At 46.3% G+C, this 23,259-nt stretch overlaps 1 protein-coding gene across 1 annotated transcript in view; it reads left to right on the forward strand.

Annotated features, from left to right (window-relative positions):
• LOC147689480 (uncharacterized) overlaps window positions 1–22,700 on the forward strand; it is a 242,627-nt gene extending 219,927 nt beyond the window's left edge. The window contains exons 7-8 of the mRNA XM_086939929.1: window positions 17,778–17,900; window positions 22,570–22,700. Coding sequence (XP_086796055.1) covers window positions 17,778–17,900; window positions 22,570–22,700 — 254 coding nt within the window. The remainder of the gene's footprint in view (window positions 1–17,777; window positions 17,901–22,569) is intronic.
• Window positions 22,701–23,259: the final 559 nt, after the last annotated feature.

Here is a 23,259-nt window from a genome sequence, read left to right on the forward strand (position 1 = left end):
CCTGTGGGCATACAGAAACGTTATTTGATCTTGTGATAAGTCTGTTCTAAAGAGTATATATAATTTTTACATAAAGAAGCGTATTTTTATATACTCACAGCCTGGTGTCCATTTGTGGGGGGATTAGTGTATTTACTGTGTGTGTGATTACAAGTGCTTAACTAAACAACGCCTGGAGCATAGCCTTGTCTGCTCACGCCACGCACCTAGAGGGTGAGTAAGGGTCATTCTAAAGGGGTCATCCTTCGCCCTGACTTAGAGGAGAGGGTCCCTGCTTGTCACAAGTGCATACTTGCGCCAACCAGAGACCCCCAATTCTAACAAGTCTCTTCTTCCAGCTCCGGTAGATCTAGCCCCTCCAGGAATTTCTGGAACTCGGCCTCCAGCGGGAGCACCCGACTACGGTAGAGCTCCGTGTAATAGTCATGGAATAACTCATTTATCCCCTGTTGGTCAAACCGCGCCATTCCCGCATGACCCCTGAGTTCGAGAATGATCAAACTTCGGCGAGCCGGATTGGCTTGCCAGGCCAAGAGCGCTCCCGTTTTATCCCGTTCCAAATGCGCACGTCTAAGGTAGGCTTTGTGATCGAAGCACCGGAGGCGCTCCACCGCCGTCGCTACCGACTCCCTCGCCTCCAGTAGTGCCTCCTGAATGTCGGGTCACTCAGACCGGTCCTTCTCTAGCGATCGTAGCTTCGCGTCCTCCTGGTCAACTGCACTGAGCAGGGTCCTCCGCACCCCGACCCCGTCACAATGCATCGTCCCCGCACCACTGATTTGAAGGTGTCCCACTCGATTGTTGCCGACCCCGCAGTCCCCGCGTTATCCCGAAAATACAACTCTATTTCCGTGGCTATCGTGGTCCGGAAGACCTGATCGTCTAGTGCCTCTGGGCGAAGTTTCCAGGTGGGAATGCGTGGGCGGCAATGCGACCATTATTAATATTATTCTTATTGGACATTTATAGAGCGCCTGGTTACGCCACTGGCGTGTCCCCGTGCTATGATAAGTGGAGTAGCCCCCCCCCGCCCTTTAAAAGGCTACCTGCTATATAAGTGGGTTTTAAGTTTTTTCCTGAATAAAATCTCAGACGGTTCCAAGCGCAATTCTAAGGGTAGAGCATTCCAGCACCTGGGAGCGAGGTATCTAAAAGATCTCCCTCCCATGCGCGCCTTCCTTACTCTGGGAACCTTTAGCAGCCCAGTCCGAGAGGACCGAAGATTGCGTGTGGGCTCATTGCAGGTCACCAGACTCTGGAGCGGAGCAGGAGCTTTACCGCTCAGAATGCGGTGGCATGTGGAAAGGGCTTTAAACTCCACCCTCTTCCCCACAGGGAGCTAGTGAAGAGCCTGGAGTGCTGGTTTAGAGGGTGACCTCTTGGGGAGCCTAAGCACAAGACGCGCCGCAGCATTTTGGAGCACTTGAAGGCGGCCCAAGACCTTGCCCGTGGCCCCCAGATATAACAAGTTCCCATAATCTAGTCGCGAGGTGACCAGGGCATGCACCAGCGTCCTTCGAGCAGCGATAGGGAGGAGGTCTAATACTTTCCTTAAGGTTCTCAGAACACCGAAACACACCCCTGCCACCCGGCTGATCTGGGGGCCAAGGCAAGATCCGCATCCAGCCACACTCCGAGGTTCCTAGCCTCCCGGCATGGGATGTGGACTTCTCCCAGGCAGGGCGGCCACCATGCCGACGACCAAGCAGACTGCCCTCCCCCCACCACGAGCACCTCGGTCTTGCTACCGTTCAACTTCAAACAGTTTGCGGACATCCAGGTGCCAGGTCTTGCATGCAATCCCTGAAGATGTCTGCTGCAAGACCGGGTGCACGCGAGAGGGAGATGACCAGCTGTGTGTCGTCGGCATAGGACACCAGGCGCAGACCGTATCCTGCCACAATAGCTGCTAGAGGTGAGACATAGAGGTTAAATAGGGTTGGGCTCAGGGACGAGCCCTGAGGCACGCCCTGGCCCAGCCCAATCTCCTTCGAGTAACTGTCACCCAAGCGAACCTGAAAGCACCTGTCTGACAGGAAGGATCTAATCCAGCCAAGCGCTTTTCCTGATACCCCTCCTTCATTCAGACACTGCAGCAAGGTGGAATGTGCTACAGTGTCGAATACCGCGCTCAGATCCAGTAGGATCAAAGCCATGGTTTGGCCCTCATCCACACCCTGTCGTAGAGTTTCGACCGCCATGAGTAGCGCTGACTCCGTCGAATGACGGGGGCGGAAGCCAAATTGAGAGTCATGGAGTAGGGATGCCTCCTCCACAAAATGCATAAGTTGTAGGTTAGCTATTTTTTCCGCTACCTTAGCCATATAGGGCAGGAGAGAGATTGGGCGAAGATTGTCAAGTTTTTCGAAGCTGACATTAGCTTTTTTCTGCAGAGGAAGTACAACTGCTTGTTTCCAAGCATTAGGAACAGTCTGGGACTTAAAGGAGGCATCTAGTAGATGGCGGATATAGGGTTCAAGTACTTGCAAACTGCCCTTCAGCCGACTCGGAGTAGTAGGGCCCCTTGGAGAACCAGATTTTATAGACCCACAAATGCGGAGCAGTTCCTCAGTCGGAGGGGTGAAAAAGGTGGTTAGTCGCTGTTCCCCTTTGGCCATAGTGGTTTCCAAGTGCTTAGGGCTGTTGCCAGCCTGCTGAGGAAAGGAGGTGTAGATGTTCGCCACCTTATTTGCAAAAAACTCTGCGATGCGATCACAGCCCTCCGTTGAGCAAAGATTCTTGGGCACCACAGCAGGCTTCCCTACCATCGCAGGTGCACCAGCAACGGGTTATGGTCGGAAATCGTGGCCGTAAGGTATTCGCTATGGCACACCTCACCATGCACATCTGGGGAGCACGCAAAGGCGTCTATGCGGACGTGAAGTTCGTTAAGGGAGGAGAAGGAGTAGTCCCTGTCTAAAGGGTGGTGAGCCCTCCAAGCATCAATTAGCCCCCAACGCCACTGCCATTCAGAATGCGCAAGCGCCAGTCTGCTCGCCGGTGCATTTAGTAAAGGGGGATGTGAGCAGTCCAAGGCAGTGTCAATCACACAATTAAAATCCCTTCCAAGGAGCAGAGGGCCCATTAAGAACGGTGCCAATGTGCGGGACAGCGAGGAGAAGAAAGCAGGTTGGTCCACATTCGGTGCATATATGCAACCCAACGTTAGGTCCCTCCCATCCAGCTTGCCCCTCACTACTACATACCTACCCTCCGGATCAATAAGCTGTTGCGTGCATTGAAAGGGTACACCCGCCCGTATCCAGAGGACCACCCCCCTGGCATAGGCTGAGTAATCAGTGTGAAATACCTGTCCCCTCCATCTTCGCTGCAATGCTTTCCCTTCCTGTGCTAAGAGATGTGTTTCCTGGAGGAAGGCAACATGTATGCCCCGTCGGATTAAGTATGAGTGAATCTTGTGGCGTCTATGCATGGCATGCATCCCCCTCACATTCCACGTGAGACATTTGTATCCTAAGTCGGGTCCCATGGCAGTACCCATTGTAGTTCACACAGTCCCTCATAGGAGCCTCTGATACGTCCAGAACCCACCCCCTACCCCCCATGCCCATTATCAAACAGTTCTACCCAACTCCCTCTCCCCAGGACAGATAACCAACGTGGCAACCCCATCCAAACCCTGTAAAACAAGCGTTAATCAACAAGAGTAGGCTAGGCTATACGGAACGTCAATGCCAGGTAGATCCGGAGCATGCCCCCCCCGCACCCCCAAGCATTCAAAAGATCGACCATTCTTCCCCCCCTCAACAGCACAATTATGAGTCACAGAAGAATGCTGAACCCCGCCGCCCTCGTAACAGCAGGTAGAACCCACCCCGTGTCCCAATACCGTATAAAAGAGTGTCCCATGTCGTCACAGCCGCTTCAGCCAAAGATGCCGTCCACCGTCTGTGGGGTAACCACCGGGAGGTCCATCTCGGAGAGACCATGAGCGCTGCTGGAGCCTGGACTCAGTTCAGCATTGTTCGAGTGTTCCGAGCCGTTGCTCGAGGGGCTGACCTCCCCCTGGCTGATGGCTGCCACCGCCAACACCGCCTTGTTTCTCTCCTGTTGCCATCCAGTGGGGGAGCCAGATCGCCGCGTCGGTGTCAGCGCAGTAGAGCCACGTCTAGGCGTGGTCGCAGCGGGGGTGTCTCCATCAGTTGCTCCCCTGGTGTCTATCCAGTCCCAAGCCGCCTGCGGTGTAAGAAAGAAATGAGTGCTCCCACCAGCAATGACCTTCAGGTGGGCCGGAAACAACCTAGCATAGGGCATCTGCAAAGCTCTTAGCTTCCGCTTGACCGCCAGGAAGGATGACCGTTGACCCTGGACGTCCCTGGTGAAGTCCGGGAAAATCATGACTTTGCTGTTTCCAATGCGTAGGTTCGGCAGGGTCCTAGCCGCTTGGAGAATGTGATCACGATCCCGGTAGTGTAAATGGCGCGCCACCATCTGGCGAGGCGGACCTCCGGCTCTAGGTGGGCGCGACGGGACTCTGTGGGTGCGCTCCAGGGCGAAGAAAGGGGAGAGCCCCTCCGGCGCCACCTTCGTCCGCAAGCAGTGTTCCAAGAAGGCCACTGCGTCTTGGCCTTCCTCCCTCTCCGGGAGTCCCACGAGGCGGAGGTTGTTACGTCTGGAGCGTCCCTCGCTGTCCTCGGCCCTGAGTTCCAGCACCCGGACTTTCTGCGCCACTTCCGCCAATGAGGCCTTCAGGGTTGCCACGTCACCTGGAACGTCCTTCATGTTCGCCTCCGTGGTCGTTACTCGCTCTTTCAGCTTCCTGTGGTCATCTTTCAAAAGGGACAGGTCAGTGCCAATGGTGTCCATTCGCTTCTCCAGGGCCTCCCGTGATGCCACAATGGCCTGCATAATGTCACTCAGGGAGGGGTCCCGTGTCGGGGCTGAGCCCCCAGAGCCAGACGCCTCCTCGCCACCCGGCATCGTGTGACCCGGGTCATCCAGCCTCAGTACATAAAATCCCTTCTTTCCGGCTCCCGGACCATCTTGCGGTACTTTTCTGGAGTTGGCTCCAATCCGCCCACTCAGGCCCAGTGCGCCGGGCCCGTCAGCCCACTGTCGCTTCAACAGGGGAGCCCCCGGCACCAGGTCCGCGCCCTTCCGTCTCCCGTGGCAAAGAGCACTCCCCCTTCCCCGACAGTGGGTGTTGGGGCAAAGTCAGCGCAGGAAGGACGTCCCAACCGGGGTCCTCAGGGAGGGCTCCAGGGACTGTCCGAAGCGGCCGTCCGCTGCAGCAATCGGCAGTATAGAGGGGAGGCCGGCTCGTGCACACCAGGGGGTGCAATCAGGCTCAAGGGGCAGACTCCCGGAGTTCTAGGTCCACTCACTGCGGGTCCACCATGAGCCCCGCCAAGGTTAAGGAGAAAGATGGGGCCCCGAGCCGTCTCCCTCCTGGGGGCACCCAGCGAAGCAGTCAATATAGGCACCGTCGGCCTCGGGGCACCAGCGATCTTATGGGCGGCTCACTGGGCCATATTAGATATTAGTGGGCCTCCCACGAAGGCGCCCCTCGGTCCTCCAGACGTCTCCTTGCGACCGGCCCTCGGCCTGGAGCAGCTCCCAGCCACCGCCTCTGGTCGACGTGCCCCCCCCCCCCGGTACAGGGGCCGCTGGTGCCCCCGGTCCAGTTTCCGGCAAACTCTACTCCAAGGGGGGAGATCCACAGGCCTCCCAACGTGTCTGGCCAGTCGTCCGGAGCCCGGGGCACTCACACGGGCGCCGCCATCTTAGAGTCAGGCGGCCCGTGCAGTCACGGCTCTCAGGGCACCTCCAAGCCACCTCACTAGTTCGCTCTCCCCACCTCTACTAGTGTACAGGGTGCTCCGCTCCAGATGCTGTGGGGTCCGCCAACTCAGTGAGCCTCCTTTCGTCAGCAGTCCACCTACTTCAGGCAGCCCGAGCTGCGACGTCAACCGCCATTTTCCACTACCAGCGCGACAAACGCTCCGGGGGAAAAAGAAAAAGTCTTTCTCGGCGGTCTCGGGGGCACCCAGCTCCCTCAGTCTTTACCCCTATGCTCCCCAGACCTTCCGATGCTAGGTGGGGGCCAGGGGTCCGATTTCGGGGGTCAGGATATATGGTTGCGAGGGGTGGTTGTGGAGGAGCCCCGCTTCCGACTACATTGGCGCCCAAGTCACGCCCCCACAAATACATCTGTTATGTTATGTTAATCCTTCAGGTACCATGCTCAAGCTCAGACGTAGACACGATAGATGGATAAACCTCCGTGGTTTCTGAAAGGGAAAGAACTGCTCATGCAGATGTTCAAGGACCTTGCGTTTGCCCTGTAATAAGTATTCAAATAATCAGATTTGCTATGCCCACACTTAGATTAGCAGACGGAGTACACAGTCAACCAACCAGACACAACACCAACCATAGCATAAGCAAACCTCTTGTGCACTCAGGTTATATTGAGCTGTTATGTTTGTACTAGTTGATTCAATGCCCAATAGATTCCCCATGTTAGACTTTGCCTCAAATTGTAAAGCGCTCTTATGTCCTTCGGGATCGAGTTTGCGCTATATAGAACTTTATAAATAAAATAAAATAAATGTTCTTATTTGTTATCTTTGCCTCAAATTGTAAAGTGCTCTGATATCCTTCGGGATCAAGTTCGCGCTATATAAAACTTTATATATAAATAAATAAATAAATAGAGGTTCATTGTAGTGATTATTTGGTTTCAAAGAGAGTAATATTTTGATAATGTCCTTCTTTTATGTGAAAGTTGAGCCAGACCGTAATGAGAGAAAACAGAGTATCCTGGGGGAATATGCGACCTTTGAACTTGATTTTACACTGCTCATTGAGCGTTGCTTTTACAGCTAGGCATTGCCATTATTGTAATATATTTGTATGCATAAAATAAAATGACATTTCCAATGCCAACGTTTACTAGTACACTGCAGCTCACCTGTGCTTCTTGTCTCTTGGATTCTAGTCTGGGATCAATTCACACAAGAAGCCCTTGTGGTCAGGAGGCCCACCTTTCACTGTCTCACTGCCGAAGTTGAACACTCGTCCTGTGCTTGTGTTCACATACCTTTCTTTATAACTACTGCACATGGAAGTACAGCATGTCGTAAAGCAGTGTAACATGATATTTATAGCCATTGTTGAGGTAAGGGCCTCACCCCTCTCCACAATGGTAACAAATAACAAGTATCTATCTATCTATCTATCTATCTATCTATCTATCTATCTATCTATCTATCTATCTATCTATCTATCTATCATCTATCTATCTATCTATCTATCATCTATCTATCATCTATCTATCATCTATCTATCATCTATCTATCATCTATCTATCTATCTATCTATCTATCTATCTATCTATCTATCTTCTATCTATCATCTACCTATCATCTATCTATCATCTACCAGGGTGTTGGAGATGCAAAAAGGATTTAACCAATGGCATCAATTGGTGCCACTTTAATCCTCTCTGTCCAATCCATTTAATGTCTACATTTGGCATAGTTAATCTTTGTCAATACTTCTGTTTTCTGCATACCTTTGGCTCCAGAAAATATAGCTGTGTCCCACAATCCACACTCTAAGCATCTTGAAGGGAGGTCTGGATGCACTCAGGTGTCCGTATGTGAAATGGGCAGTTTGAAAACTAGGATTTTTCTAAAATGGTGGATAAGATGCAGTTTAAAAAAAAAGAGAAATGATTGGCTGTTTGAGAACATTATAGACTGAAAAATAGGGTGCATGTTTCTGTGTTTTAAAAGCGTGTTTCTTATTGGTTAATGAAAACTGTTTGAAAGGAACATTACATAGGATAAGCTGATATTTTGAAAAGTCAAGCATGCTTGCTGTTTGGATTTGCAACATTGTGTGCTGAACTTGTGACCTGTGTGTTCAGTTGAGTGTTCCATGAACTGTTACTATGGTAGCAGGAATTGAGCAGAATGGGGGTAGGGTTGAAAGTTATGTCAATTGGACAGGGTTGAAATAAAAGTCCAATCTATCCTGTTAAGTTTTAGTAGTATTAGAAGCCAGTCATTGCTTATGCATTCACAGAATGAATCAGGCATTCACACTAGAGTGCAGTAGTGAAATATGTAGAATGTGTGCAGACACCTTACCACTTCCAGACTAGTGAGTCTGTTTTGATGAAGTCCAAGGAATAGTGTTGCTTGTCTATAATCACACTGTGAGTCTGTGTGCATTTGGGCAACCATTGTGAGAGAAGCATTGGTTACTTCATGTCTTTGCTGACACATAACTGCTTAACAACCTATCCCTCCCCTTGCACTTCTCTAGTAACCCATTCAGCATCATGTACTAATCCATTCACTGTGCCAAAACCCAACCACTTATAAATTCACCCAGTCTTTCTGTTTGCAGTACTCTAATTATTTAGTCAGTTTGTTTTGGGACTACTGGTAGGGCTAGGGCCTAAAATTGGACCCAGAGATCAGGGTTTTTTAATTGACTGGGTGCTTGGACTAGGGCTAAGATTTGCTGTAAGGTCCTGGTCTCCTATTGGTTCTAGATTTTAGGGCTAGTGTTGTGATTGGATAGTGTTAGGGCTAGGGTTCCCATTGGCTGAAGGGGTCACCTGATTACTAGAGACTCAGACGTGAGTCCCAGGCTCTCCACACCACTGGAGTCAAGCTATCCAGGCTGAATGAAGGCTGATAGCCAGAAACCGGTCCTTGGATGCTTGATTCCGGTCTGGGAAAGACATGGCTTGGTAGTTCGGACTGGACTGTTCCCATGGGGCACAGGGTCAGAGCTGATTTGCATATAGCCAGTGTCTAACCCAGGGTGGTGTGGAGTGCAAAAAACAATGGATTTAGGCCCAGATCCTTGTACTGGGGTGAATGTATGACATTGTTCTACATTCTGTCCATCAACTGTGTTTTTTGCAATTTTCACCTCGAGTGTGCTGGGTATACTCAGACGTGAGTCCCAGGCTCTCCACACCACTGGAGTCAAGCTATCCAGGCTGAATGAAGGCTGATAGCCAGAAACCGGTCCTTGGATGCTTGATTCCGGTCTGGGAAAGACATGGCTTGGTAGTTCGGACTGGACTGTTCCCATGGGGCACAGGGTCAGAGCTGATTTGCATATAGCCAGTGTCTAACCCAGGGTGGTGTGGAGTGCAAAAAAACGATGGATTTAGGCCCAGATCCTTGTACTGGGGTGAATGTATGACATTGTTCTACATTCTGTCCATCAACTGTGTTTTTTGCAAATTTCACCTCGAGTGTGCTGGGTATACTCAGACGTGAGTCCCAGGCTCTCCACACCACTGGAGTCAAGCTATCCAGGCTGAATGAAGGCTGATAGCCAGAAACCGGTCCTTGGATGCTTGATTCCGGTCTGGGAAAGACATGGCTTGGTAGTTCGGACTGGACTGTTCCCATGGGGCACAGGGTCAGAGCTGATTTGCATATAGCCAGTGTCTAACCCAGGGTGGTGTGGAGTGCAAAAAAACGATGGATTTAGGCCCAGATCCTTGTACTGGGGTGAATGTATGACATTGTTCTACATTCTGTCAATCAACTGTGTTTTTTGCAATTTTCACCTCGAGTGTGCTGGGTATACTCAGACGTGAGTCCCAGGCTCTCCACACCACTGGAGTCAAGCTATCCACGCTGAATGAAGGCTGATAGCCAGAAACCGGTCCTTGGATGCTTGATTCCGGTCTGGGAAAGACATGGCTTGGTAGTTCGGACTGGACTGTTCCCATGGGGCACAGGGTCAGAGCTGATTTGCATATAGCCAGTGTCTAACCCAGGGTGGTGTGGAGTGCAAAAAAACGATGGATTTAGGCCCAGATCCTTGTACTGGGGTGAATGTATGACATTGTTCTACATTCTGTCCATCAACTGTGTTTTTTGCAATAAAAAAGGCCAGGCATAGGGCGTCTCAGCCCGGGCGTCGAGGCTAAGGGCAGAGAGGACAAGGGCAGTTTCCTGTTTAAGCCTGTTCGAGACTGGTCGGGACTAGGGCCAGAAATACTGCCCTTTTTTCTCATTTAGCAATACCCAGCCCACCCCATCCACATCCACAAACAAACCAACACACTCACACCAAATGTACACCACGCACAACACTTTGCACAGATTACTGTACCAGCCCGTTTGAACCTGTTCGAGACTGACCAGGGCCAGAAATGCTGCCCAATATACATACCTCCTTTATGTATCTATATACTTTCAATGTACTCATGGATCTATATATTTATCACTTTGCATGCTACTTGCGCTTCAAAACCCCATCGGCGGTAGCAAGCGCTATATAAATACAAGCCTCTTTCCCTTCACTATCCCACCACCTACACTTCTATACCCAAATAACTGAAAACCATATCCACTACTCCAATTGCTTCATATTTTACTATACTAATTTTCAACACAAATCCTTTATGGGTTCCTGAGTGGTGTGCTACCTGCCAGAAAAGCGCTTCAACATCCATCCGGGGTAACTAGTGCTATATGAATGCCAACCTTTCTTCTCCTTTTATCCCTCCGCTATCCTTCTCACTCCAAATAACTGACTAATATCCACCACTGAAATTAATTTGATATTTCACCATACTAATTCACCACTAATCCTTTATGGGCTTCTGGAGTAGCGTGCTTCAGCACCCCATCAGGAGTAAAAAGCTCTATATAAATACAAAACTTGTTTCCTCCTCTATCCTTTTACTATCAATCCAAATCCAAATAACTGACTAACCTGCCAACCACTTAAAATGCACTTTCATGTTTCACTATACTAATTCAACACTAATCCTCTATGGGTCCCGGAGTAGTGTGCTCCTTGCCGAAAAAGTGATTTGACGCCTCGTCAGGGGTAGTAAGCGCTATATAAATGCAATTACAATGCAATACAATACAATACAAGTACTCATGCAGCGATTCAGGGCCTTAGCACATGGACTGCTTCAATCTCTTATGCACTATGCATGTAGTCCTCTAACCACCTACACACTTGTCTTTCAGGCCTTTAATTCCCCAGTCAGTGTCCATTCACTTCCAGCAAACACCCTGTCACTCCCCTTGCACTCTTCTAGTGACCCATTAGGCACCATGTACTAATCCATTCACTGCGCCAAAACCCAACTGCTTATAAATTCACCCAGGCATTGTCCTTTCAGTGCTGTAATCATTCAGTTCTGTAACCACCAGGAGAAGTGTGGCTCAATGATTAGGGCGGCAGACCCTGATGCAGAGGTCTAGCACGGGACCAGGGTTCAATTCCCCGTCTTGGCGGGTCTTGGGCTAAAAATTCCATGGACCTGATCATTCTCGCCTCGGTGCCTATTCCAATAATGGAGTCCCACTCCTCAACTCTGGGCAATAGCTTGCTTAATCTCCACAACGGCCCCCACAACGCTAAGGATGCCTGGCCTCCACCTTGGGGGTGCCCAGGAGTGGACGCCTCACAGGGAAAGCCAGGATGGGTTCCACAGCGGTATTCGTACAAGCGCCTTGAGACCCTTGCGGTGAGTAGTGCGCTATACAAGTATCAATTTACAATTTACAATTTTTTACAATTTCACCAAGACACTTATCTTTAACATCTTGAATTCCCCAGTCAGTAAAAATACAGCCCAGCAAACACCCTGTCATTCCCCTTGCGCTCCTCCAGTGACCCATTCAGCACCATCTACTAATCCATTCACTGCGCCAAAACCCAGCCACTTAATAAATTCACCCATGCATTCTCCTTTCAGTGCTCTAATCATTCAGTAAGTACCCAGTATATGCCTTCGCTGCACGACACCATGGTGCAAGGGTGCCTGTGTCACCGCATGGCTGCAGTTTGTGCAGCAGTTCAGAGGGAAGCACAGCGTTGCAACATATTCATGTACATAGGATTCATTCCTGTGCTTCGGAAGTACCACAGCACAGTGCAGCTATAGAGCTTTCAGTGTCATGCTGCAGCACTTCCTTATAGTTCTGCACTTATACATTCACCATACACTACTAATACATTATTTTAGTCAATTATCCACTACACATACATGCCACCAAACTTTCACACATTATCATACAAATATAGCTCTTTTTTAACCAGAGAAGTTAGTTCTGAAAAAACCTTTTTTTTTGTTGTTTTTTTGTTTTATATTTTTCTTTGTATTTTTCTAACTGTTTTGTTATTTTTTTGGTGTTTTTTCCAAAGGATAAAAGAACGAAAAAAATAGGAAACTTCAGGAATTAACAAGCATTCCCCAAAAAAAAGAAACAAAAGTCTAGCAACGGTAATTTCGATGAGCAGCACACACTGCTTCAACTGACTGCTCACCATACGCAATCAGTTTATTGCACTTCTCGCAGTGCTGCTTTAAAAAAGCGAACTCGGGATGTATGTCCGGTGGTGAGGTGCTTGTTGAAGCTCCAGATGGTCCAGGTACTGCAGGTGGAGGATTTTTCGCGGCTCGCCTACACTCCTCCCGAGCCAGGTTCACTGAATGAAGAGTCTTCAGGTGTTTATACATAGAGGCAGTACCGCATGAATATTTCTTCTCAGCACTACCTCTGGAAAGGACTCTTTCACATATCTTGCAGGTGATTTTGGTGGCATTCACCTTCTTTTGCCCTTCTGGGAAAGTAAAAAACTTCCAGACCACCGACACGGGTCTTTCAGGACGTGGAGGTTCTGCAACAAATTCTTCCTCAGAAGAATGTTCTGAATCTTGCTGTGGCTGCTGTCCTGAAGCCATTCTCTCCTGGATTTGAAAAATACCACAAAAGAAATGATCCCAATAAAGTTCTTCTAAGCGTAGAGATGTGTCTCCAAAGAAGCTCAAAGAAGAATGGTTGAAATGGGTGGGTCCTTCAATGGTTACAATGGGAAATGTTATGAATCAATCAAAGCATTTTCTTTTTTAAAGTCATGGGGTCCGCGCACCGTGCGCACAGGCAGCAGCACGCACCCAACGCGACTTCGCAAAATTGCATAAAAAAATAATATACATTTAATACAAGTCAAAATATATTATTTTTTGGTCTTGCATAGACAGCGCACATGCACTGTATCTCCGAGACCTCTAGTAATTAGTATGTTGTGTGGAACTCCGCCCATTGCCAGGAACATTGTGCTGCCCCATGCCATTTTTTTGTCTGTGGTATTGCTCTTCTTAGCTGCCTTTTCATTGGCTTTTGATGCAACTAACTTCCGTTTATTCCGGAAGCAGCACCGCCTAACTCATTACGCTTATACAGAGTAATTGTTCTTGTGAGAACTCTTTGCTAATTATCTGCATTGCTCTTGACTCCTGTGTGCATGGTGACTGTGTCCCCAATGTGTCCCCGTAGATGAATCGCTCTGTCGCCGTGTGTGCTCCCCGGCCGGCGCTGCGCATGCTTTTTCTCATTTCATGTGTTAACACTGCCTTCTCCCCTCTGGCCCACCCTCCATCTCCTGCCCGATGTCGATGCAGTCTGGGAGTGCCCCGTGACTAAGTTTACATTTATTTTTTGACATTCACATGTTGTTTTTAAAGCTGTCCAAGCTGAGACTACAACCCGGTTCCCCAGGGTCAAGTCGGCAGCTTTGTTTGTTAGGCTGCTGGCACAGTTAAGTTACACACTCCCCGCTCCCCCCGTAACTAATCTGAGGCTTCCGAGGGCGCACACGACATTTGCATCTCATCAGACAATGGTGTGTTGCACTTCCCCCTCACGCTTCCTAACATAGCTGTCCCCATCATCTTATTTATCATGAATCCACTGTTTGAGACCGTTGGCGCTGCGATAGTTCGCTGTGCGCATTAAATTAGAGGCGAGAAGTTCTGGGCTGGTAGTAAAGTACATTTGGCTCTAATTAACCAAAACCTTTAAAGTATCCATGTTGTTCTGCTTGAATGAATCTTACGTTACCTATGTTCGCTTTTTTATGCAGCATATCACTGTTGTCTCCCCTTCCTTATGATCCATTTCCAGGTTCTCAAGCGCCACAAAGTCTTGTTTTTTGTTTACTTTAATAGTGAGCACGGCATGACAGTATAAGCCCTGCAGTGGTGGTGACGATAAAACTCTGTTCATATGCTGTGCGTTATAATTATCGCATGCATCTTACATGCCTGCTGACAAAGGGCAGCCAGGTGAACCTGCATCTCTCTGAGACTGAACCAGGGCTACGCGACCTCCATTGACAGCGCACTTGAACACTTGGGCCAAAGACATTCACAAGACATTCCTTCCCTACACCACCCCTTACAGGCTACTCTGCTCGGGTTTCTGATTCCCTTCCTACTCTTTCACCTAAATGTCCTTTACTTCCCTTGTAGTGTGTGCCATATAAAGACCAGCACACGCACATATACAGTTCCCGCCTGTCACAGGTACAGCTGCCTGGACTGAGGAGGCAACAAGTGGGCAATACAAGGGCAGGAGATTAGCTCGCCTGATCACCATTTAGGCTGTGAAACTCTGGTGTCAAGAGATCGCTCGCGATATAAGCAATGGCTGGAATAGATACACTAGCAGATTTTTTTTTAAATGAGAAATTCTGACCTGCATAGTGGCCACATTAATGACAAAACCCTGATAAATATTCTGCTATGTGCCCACATGTTATTGTTGCATGCCACTGTCCGTAACCTGGCACAGACTTTCGAATATATAACTGACTACTTAAGTAAATGAGTACAGAATGGGGGAGGGGTAAGATGAACAAGAAAGTGCCTCTAAAATAGGTGTGAAAGAGAAAGCTGTGCTATGAAAAAAGCGCTACCTTAAAAAAAGGATGCTATGAAAAAAACGCTGCTATAAAAAGGTGTTTTTATGCAGGCAAACTCTCCAATGATGAATTGATGTTTTACTATGCTCCATGCACCAAGAGCATAGGTACTCGCAAACGTTTCACCAGGGGGCCAAAAAGTATGGTTTATGGGGTGTTCGAGGGCCACATTGATAGAGTAGGGCATGGAGGTGTAAAGTGGGTGTAGAGGAAGCGAAGTATGTATTTTATGTGGGCAGTGAGCCATGGAGGTATTTTAAGGGTTTCCTTCCACCATAAGAATCATACATTTAGCAGTACTGTGTTAACCTGCATCTGAGTCACTATCACTTTACCGCACCTAGGGGTAAGCCTTCTCCGCTTGTTATCAGTACCCTGGCCGAGTCAAGTGTACAAAGATAGTAACATGATTAATCAACTAGAATAAAATACAATTGCACAGTGCAAAACCTGAAAACCTGGAATCAATCCCAACTTCTCTCAACCAAATTGTGTGATCCAAGACAATTGTTTGATCTCACTTTGCCTCTATTTTCTTCATTATGACATATAAGAGCACATTGAAATACTTGAGTGCAGAATGTTCACTGTATAAAACCTTAACAGTTTGATTACATAAGCTATAATGTTGTTTATGTATATTAACAATTCAGGCCATCCAGAGGGGTTCACATAACAACTGAATTGCCTATTACTTGACTATTGGCATTGTTGTTAGGGTCGGGAAGGAAAACACATAAATAACAAGCATTTACAATGCAATAGGTCTCGCATTTGCAAGAATTTGAGCTATTGGCATTGTAAATGACAATGCTTTTTATTTATGTGTTTTGAAAACCTGCAAGCAGTGCGTAAACATCTATTTTGTACTTAGAGTCTCTGCTTCAATGCCTATAGCTCAAACTCTCGCAAATGCGAGACCTATTGCATTGCAAATGCTTGTTATGAATAGTTTAGATAATGTCTTGCCATAATATGTATCACAAAGACATATATATATATAATTTTAGACAATAAAATTTTTCGCGGGAATTGCACACCCACCGCGCCCAACACATATATGATGTCACGCGGAAGCGCCAGGTACAGTAATGCGCATGTGACGCAAATGCACGGGAGCTGGAGTCGCGTACCTGTTGCATAGCAATCGCACACGAAAATACACACCCATCGCACACCCTTCGCAGATCCTTCACAACATTCCTAAAATGGCAGCTAGGTTCCGCGCAGTGATCGAGAAAGGCATGCTTTGGGTGCATGACTCTCCAAAAAAATTTGAGAAAAATACAAAGAAAAAAATATAAATATATTAATATAAAACAATAAAAAACAATACTTGAGTTTCAATATTAAAAATAAAATTCCCATTTATATTAAAAATATATAATGTAAGTTAGAAAATAAAATATGTAAAAATAAATAGTTAAAAAATTTAGAAAATCAGTAGCAAAAAAATAAATATAACTATTACATTTAAAAATTATCATTTAAAAAACCTTCAAAATTCACTGAAAAAAACATAGGTTTCAGAAATGTTATAAATAGGAATTGGCATTTAAAAAAGCTTAGAAATTCCCTGAAAAAACCCATAGATTTCAGGGCTGTTATAGTTAGCTGGACATTTCACTAGTACAAAACCATTGAAATTCCTTCATTATAGTTAGTTCTACTAACTATAACTCGCGCGCCCGCTATCCACTGCTGATGATGTCACATATTACATCATTCATGACATGGTCAGTGACATCACTGATGACATCACAGATGACATCTCAAATAATATCACTGATGACATCATCCATGTGACAATCTGATACATCTTATCACACAGTAGTATAGCCTTTAATCACTCAGTATAAAATACAAAGTACAATTTTTGAAACCATTGACACACCAATACAAGTTTCTAAAATCCCACTCAGTGATTCCTAGGGCTACACACACATCTACACACTCACCTATAAATTCACTCATACACGATGTTACAAATCAATAGAACACTATCAAATGAACTTATATACCTATATCGACATTGACACACCAACACACATCCTACTCACTTATACAGTCATCCCACTCACTTATGCTAACAATTGATCACACATTTACTCAACTACACACTTATACAAACACTACTTCCTTTATTTATACAGATAGTAACTCTTACTTCGTGTCTTATAAAATCGCTATTACAAGTATACGGTCATCCATACAGTCATTTACACAATCACTGACTCTTATGTATAGTTATTTATATACAACAACTGTCACATACACTTCCTTTTATTTTTTCTACTTCGTTCTACATGTATCACTAAAATATATATTTACTCATCATCACAGTCATAAACATACTCACTCACCCAAACAACTGTTTCCACATGCACTCTTAACCTCATGTACCTAGTGAATCAACTATTCACACATCTTTGCATAGTCACACACCCTCCACCCAATCACACACACATTCACTGTCCCATACAAATACTTACCTAACTAATCAATGTCTAATATATACTTTCATGTAGCTAGTAACCAACTGACACAGCAGTTTACACAACAGAGAGTGATAGACATTCACACAGTTTAGTCACTAACTCATATATTTAGTGAGATACTTTAAATTAGTCACTTAATGTCAATCACACAGCTACTAAATCCTTTATCCAGACACTAATACATCCACTCATTCTTCAATGCAGATTGTTATTTATATAATACATATTTAAATATCAAACCAAACCATATTCACTGGATGATATCAGTGATGTCATCAGTGATGTCACTGACCATATCATGAATGATGTAATGTGACATCATCAGCAATGGAACTAATCTATCTATCTATCTATCTATCTATCTATCTATCTATCTATCTATCTATCTATCTATCTATCTATCTATCTATCTATCTATCTATCTATCTATCTATCTATCTATCTATCTATCTATCTATCTATCTATCTATCTATCTATCTATCTATCTATCTATCTCATTCCATAGTTCTCAGAGTCACCTGGTTCCCTTTTGTTGTCTGTTCCAGGTGTGTCCGCGGCTCTGGTCCTGCTGTGTGTCGTCCTGCTTTCTGTGGTGTTGGTCACCTCAATGACGGTAATGATTTTACTGTTCTGTCCAACAAAGCTTGTCCCATTTAAAAGCAAGAAAGGTAAGAGGCAAATATTATTTTGGAATACACCTGCTTTGGTTATCTGGCAGGATGGACGGGATGGGTGGAAAGAGAGAGGTGGGGGCCGCTGTAGGAATAAATAACAGAACCAACCTGGTCACTCTTGGGCTTGGTGTTGCTATGGTTACAGTAGTATGAATTGTCTGACTGTGATACCTATTTATTGTGGTTCTTCAGCAGCAGCAGTTGTGATTCTCTGGGGCACGTGGGTCCGGCAGCAGGAAGTCACAGAGAGCCACTACCTAGCTGAAACCCAAATCTCTTCCATGGCAGCTGGGCTCATTCCTCTTGGTCAAGAAGGCTGGCTGCTGCAAAGTTACAATCATGTGGGTCCCTAATTGGTAACGTGCATGGCTGGGGACTGCTGCGATGTGTCATCACTTGTGCCCATCTGACTTGATGGTCCGCAAACAGACACTGGGCCTTTCTCTTTATGCTAATCAGAGTAAAAGTGGCAGGGCCCAACTCTGGCATGGTTGTGCACAGGTTAACACCGTACTAGTTTCCACAGTGCTCAAAGGATGAACGGCCACTCTGCGTTCCAAAATGTGGAGGCTGATGGCCCCAAATGTCATTTACACAAGTCTTTATCCTGAGCAAAAGTAAAGTTCAAATTCCACAGATATGCAGTTGTAGAAACTTCTTCTTTTTATTCCAAGCATCCAATACCAAATTCACAGTGTTAGTCAGTCCTTCAGCATTATAAATGAAATCCTGTATTCTATGCCTCAGACACTGAAGTCTATTCAGAAATCAGTTATTGCTGATGTAGCCAACACGTGTTTCGTCTGGGGTCATTCTCCCATCGTCTTCCTCAGGGCACATTAATCCAGGTAAAATCAAATCGCTTCCCAGCAAAAGGCCTATATTCCCTCCAATATCTAATATTCAAATAGGTCCTTAATGATGGCGCGTTATTGATATGTAATCTCATGATCCGAAGGGGAGTGCTCCATTCTGAAACAGCACGTGTCGTGATCATGAGATTACATATCGAGAACTCTCTATCACTAAGGACCTTTAGAAGTTTGGACAAAAAACAACTAAACTCTTGGCAGATGGAACAAGATGACAAACTATTATTTATGTAGTTTTATAGAGCGCATAGCTACCCGACAGGGTTTCCCAGCGCTATACATGTGTAAGGATGGATCAGAATGTACATCGGAATTAAATTGAGAAGAGACATTTTCCAAAAAACACTCAAAGATTGACACGTTCTCAGAGATGCAGGGGTGCGTTCTACCATTTAGGACCAAGATAAGTGAAAGACCTATCCCTGTTGAGTTCTTCTGATTCTGGGCACTACAAAGAAGTTAGTATTGCTTGATTGGAGAGAGCGGCTGGCACGGTAGTGTCACCCATGATCTGAGATACTGTTGACCTGAGTTTGACATGGCTGTGTGCATATAGCACACTGCTTTGAACTGGATCCGCTTTTCCACCAGAAATCAGCGGAGGTCTCAAAGAAGAGTGGATGTGGCAGAATTTTTGGGGAGATGGAATAATAATATAGTGGACGCATTCTGGACTCTCTGCAGGTGTTTGAGTGACACCTTGGAAAACCCAAGATTGAGAAGGTTACCATAGTTCAATCTAGACCGAATCAGAGCCTGTATTACTGTATGTTGGACATGAACAGGCCATAACCCAATCATTTTACTAAGCCTCCTTAAAACGCCAAAACAGGTGGAAGCTAATTTCAGAATGTGATGATTCATTCAGGGGTTATCAAGGCAAAAACTCAAATTCTTAACCACAGAAATAGGGACTGGAGGAGTACGCCCTTAGGTCTCTTGGGCTGGACGGCACTGCCCTATCCTGGTTTGCTTCATTCCTTGATGGTCACACTTTTCAAGTCTTTTCTGCTAAGGCATCATCTAAGATCGGCTTATCAGCACTTGGAGTCCCACTGGGATCCATTTTAAGCCCCCTGCTCCTCAACATCTATGTCAGACCTCTGGCAGAGATTGTGGAAGAGGCGGGTCTTTCCCTATATTCGTATGCGGATGATACGCAGATTGTATTTTCGCTTTCCACCACTAAAGACGCTACGACATCTACCCTTCAATGCGGCCTGCGGCAAGTGACAGAGTGGATGCGCCTTAACTTTTTGAAGTTAAATGGGGATAAGACTGAGGTCCTTATCCTGGGAAGCACAAGGACCTATGGGGCCCTCACCACTGGCCTCAGGAAATGGGTTCCTTTCCCCTACCTGTCACCCATGTCCGTAATCTGGGCATCATTATTGATGATAGTCTCTCTGAGACGACAGGTGGCGAGTGTTTCTGCCATCTGTTTCACGATCCTGAGGTGGCTTCGTAAGATCATTTGGATGCTTCCTGCCTCTACCCAACGCACGGTAGTCCAGGCACTCATCATCTCTCACCTCGATTACGGCAATGTTCTCTGTCTGGGTAGCTGCCAAACGGTACTGAGAAAGCTACAAGTAGTCCAGAACTCTACAATACGCCTTCTTTGTCAAGTTCCTAGACAGGCTTCCATCTCGCCGTATTTACGTGACCTTCACTGGCTTTGAATTGATCAAAGAATTACATTTAAAACCCTGTGTTAGATCTTTAAAATTAAACAAGGTGTGGCACCAGCGTATCTGCAAGAGCTCATCCATCCTTACATCCTTCTCGTCCCCTGCGCTCTACAGCTCACGGAGACTTCGTTATTCCCAGATTTAAACTTGCAAGAATGGGAGGCCGTTCCTTTTCTTGTCTTGGCCCCAAAATCTGGAATTCTCTTCCGGTGTCCTTGAAGAATGACCCGTCCTATCTCCGCTTTAGAAGAAATCTTAAAACTTGTCTCTTTTAGTAGCAAATGGTTCTTGACTGCTCCTTTTCTAGCAATTTGTGTGCTAGGCGCCGGGAAACCCTTTTTGGGTAGCTGCGCGCGTTACAAAACTAATTTAATAATAATAATACAAAGGACGTCCGGCCAGAGATGAGGTCTTCAAAGAAAGGGGTTGTTGCCCACTAACAGAACCTCTGTGTTGTCTCTATTTAATTGAAGAGTTGTTGCTCATCCAAGCAGCCACCCTCTAAAGACAAATGTTCAGGGTGTCAGAGCAGCAATCCTCCTTAGGTGAAAGGAAAAATATAATCTGGGTGTCATCTGCTTAAGAAAAAAGAGAGACCACAACTTTCCACAAAATCTGCCAGAGGACGTACATAAATGTTAAATAGCATAGGGTTGAGAACCGACCCCTTAGGTATGACTGAGGGTAGAACCGGCCCCTGGGGTATGACTGAGGGTAGAACCGGCCCCTGGGGTAGGACTGAGGGTAGAGGATGGGATCTGGAGGTTTAGTTTGTGCTGAAGACATGAAAAGTCTGATCTTGTAAAAATTAATCTAGTGAGGCAAGGCCATCTCTTGAACAACCATAGACTCCAGTCTTGCTGAAGTAGCTAATGGATGCACTGTCAAATGCGGTACTAAGATGAAGTAAAATCAACGCTCCTGTGCCACCTCTGTGAAGATGGAGTCTGATCTGTTCTGTGACTTCCAGCAAGGTGGGTTCTGTGCTGTGACCTGCCCTAAAGCCAGATGAGAGGGGTCAAGAAGATCTTCTGTTTCAACAAATGACAAAATGTATTGATTCACTTGATTCTCCAGGACGTTTTAGAATAATAGTGGAAGCGAGATTGGTCTATAATTAGACAAATTAAGGAGATTGAGGCTTGGCTTCTTAAGTAGAGATATAATCCTAGCATGTTTCCATGCTTTAGGGACTCGGCATTCTAGAAGTGAGGAGTTGAAGAGAAATTACCATTTGTAGGTAGTCCGGCGTTTCTTGCTGAAATAGGGGGGGGCGGGAAAGGGTCTAAAGGTGAACTAGAATTTATAGAGTTTAAAAGGTTAAACAAAAAAGGTACCCAAAGACAAGTCCAAAGAGGATCGAGATGGAATTCCGTTACCAGCAGGCCACACTGCAAGTGATCCTATTTCCTGACTGTAGATGGTGGCAGGAGGTCAAAGACGTCTGAACATCGCAACTTTTTTTCAAAACAGCCATTTCTTCACATTGCAAGCTTGAGAGAGATGAGGAAGAAGAGATCCTCGATGGATTCGATAGATCCTTGAATGCTCGAAATAGTGTTTTTTGATAGGTCTGTGCCATAGTAATACAAACTGAAAAGTAGCTTGGGTAGAGCGCAGGCCTTGTGATATTCATTCAGGGCCAGACAATTTTCCCTGTTATCTTGCTCACAGTAAGATTTACGCCAAACCCTTTCAAGGTGCTCGCAGTGCTTTTTAACCCCACGAAGAGTATCATTCGACCACGTGGAAGAGATCTAAGATGAGTTGTTATCCCTGCTGCTGAGCCAGTGTGACCGGGTGGATGGATTGTTGGATGAGTGAGAGAGTCAGTTGGAGGTGGGCTCTAAGTTACATAATAACTTATCTTGAATAAACCGACTTAATACTAACTTGGACTACGAAGCTTCCTTCATCCCCACATGAGTAAACTACAGAATGTTATAAGAAGTGTGGTTCTTTCATACGACCCCGGCCTGATGTCAACACATGACACGCGGTCATTGAGGCTCTGAGCGGAATCAGAAGAGGTGCCATGCTTCCTGAATGTTCTCTTCTCAACTAATGTACTAATCAATATTGTGTTCTTTCAAACTGAAGCCGGTCGCGTCATCCTGGACTCTGCTGCCCCCGGAGGAGTCTTCCTGGCCGTGCTCTTCTCCAGCCTCTTGATAGAAAATATCAACAAACTGAAAGGTAAGTCACCAAGAAAACTGCAGACCTCAGTGTGAGACACCAGGGAGTTCACTCACTCCAGGGCCCTGAGACCCTCACGGGTGAGTAGCGCGCTTCACAAATCCCTGATTGATGATTGATTGAGGGGACAACCAGCCGCTACTGGGGTGGGATTGTGTCAACCAAAGCCCTTAACACTGGCCTAACCCATTGTTGGACCTAATCCCGGGCACCAGGTACACCTCTGTAGCCACTGACCCTTGAGTATCAAGGATTAAAGCCCTCAGGGAGGTGGTGTGCGATTACAACTCTTCGCACCTAAGACAGATTAGACAATCACTAATAAATAACATTCCAGTACTTGAGTTTGGAGAAAGGAATGTACTTAAATGTACTGTTAACATGCAATGTAATGACTGTGTTTAGCAATCATAGGACATTGGATTGGTCTTACCACAGCAACCTATGAATTAGTGTAAAATCCTCTTGGTGGATTTGCCTTGGTAAATTAAAGCACAATACATAAAAGCGTCATGCCAGGCCTCAGCCCTACTCTGTGATTCTCTTCTCATGCCCATCTTCTCTTTAAGATGCTCCCAGGCCCCTTCCCAGAGG

This window comes from Lissotriton vulgaris, chromosome 10 (assembly GCF_964263255.1).
Source record: "Lissotriton vulgaris chromosome 10, aLisVul1.2, whole genome shotgun sequence".
Taxonomy (NCBI): domain Eukaryota; kingdom Metazoa; phylum Chordata; class Amphibia; order Caudata; family Salamandridae; genus Lissotriton; species Lissotriton vulgaris.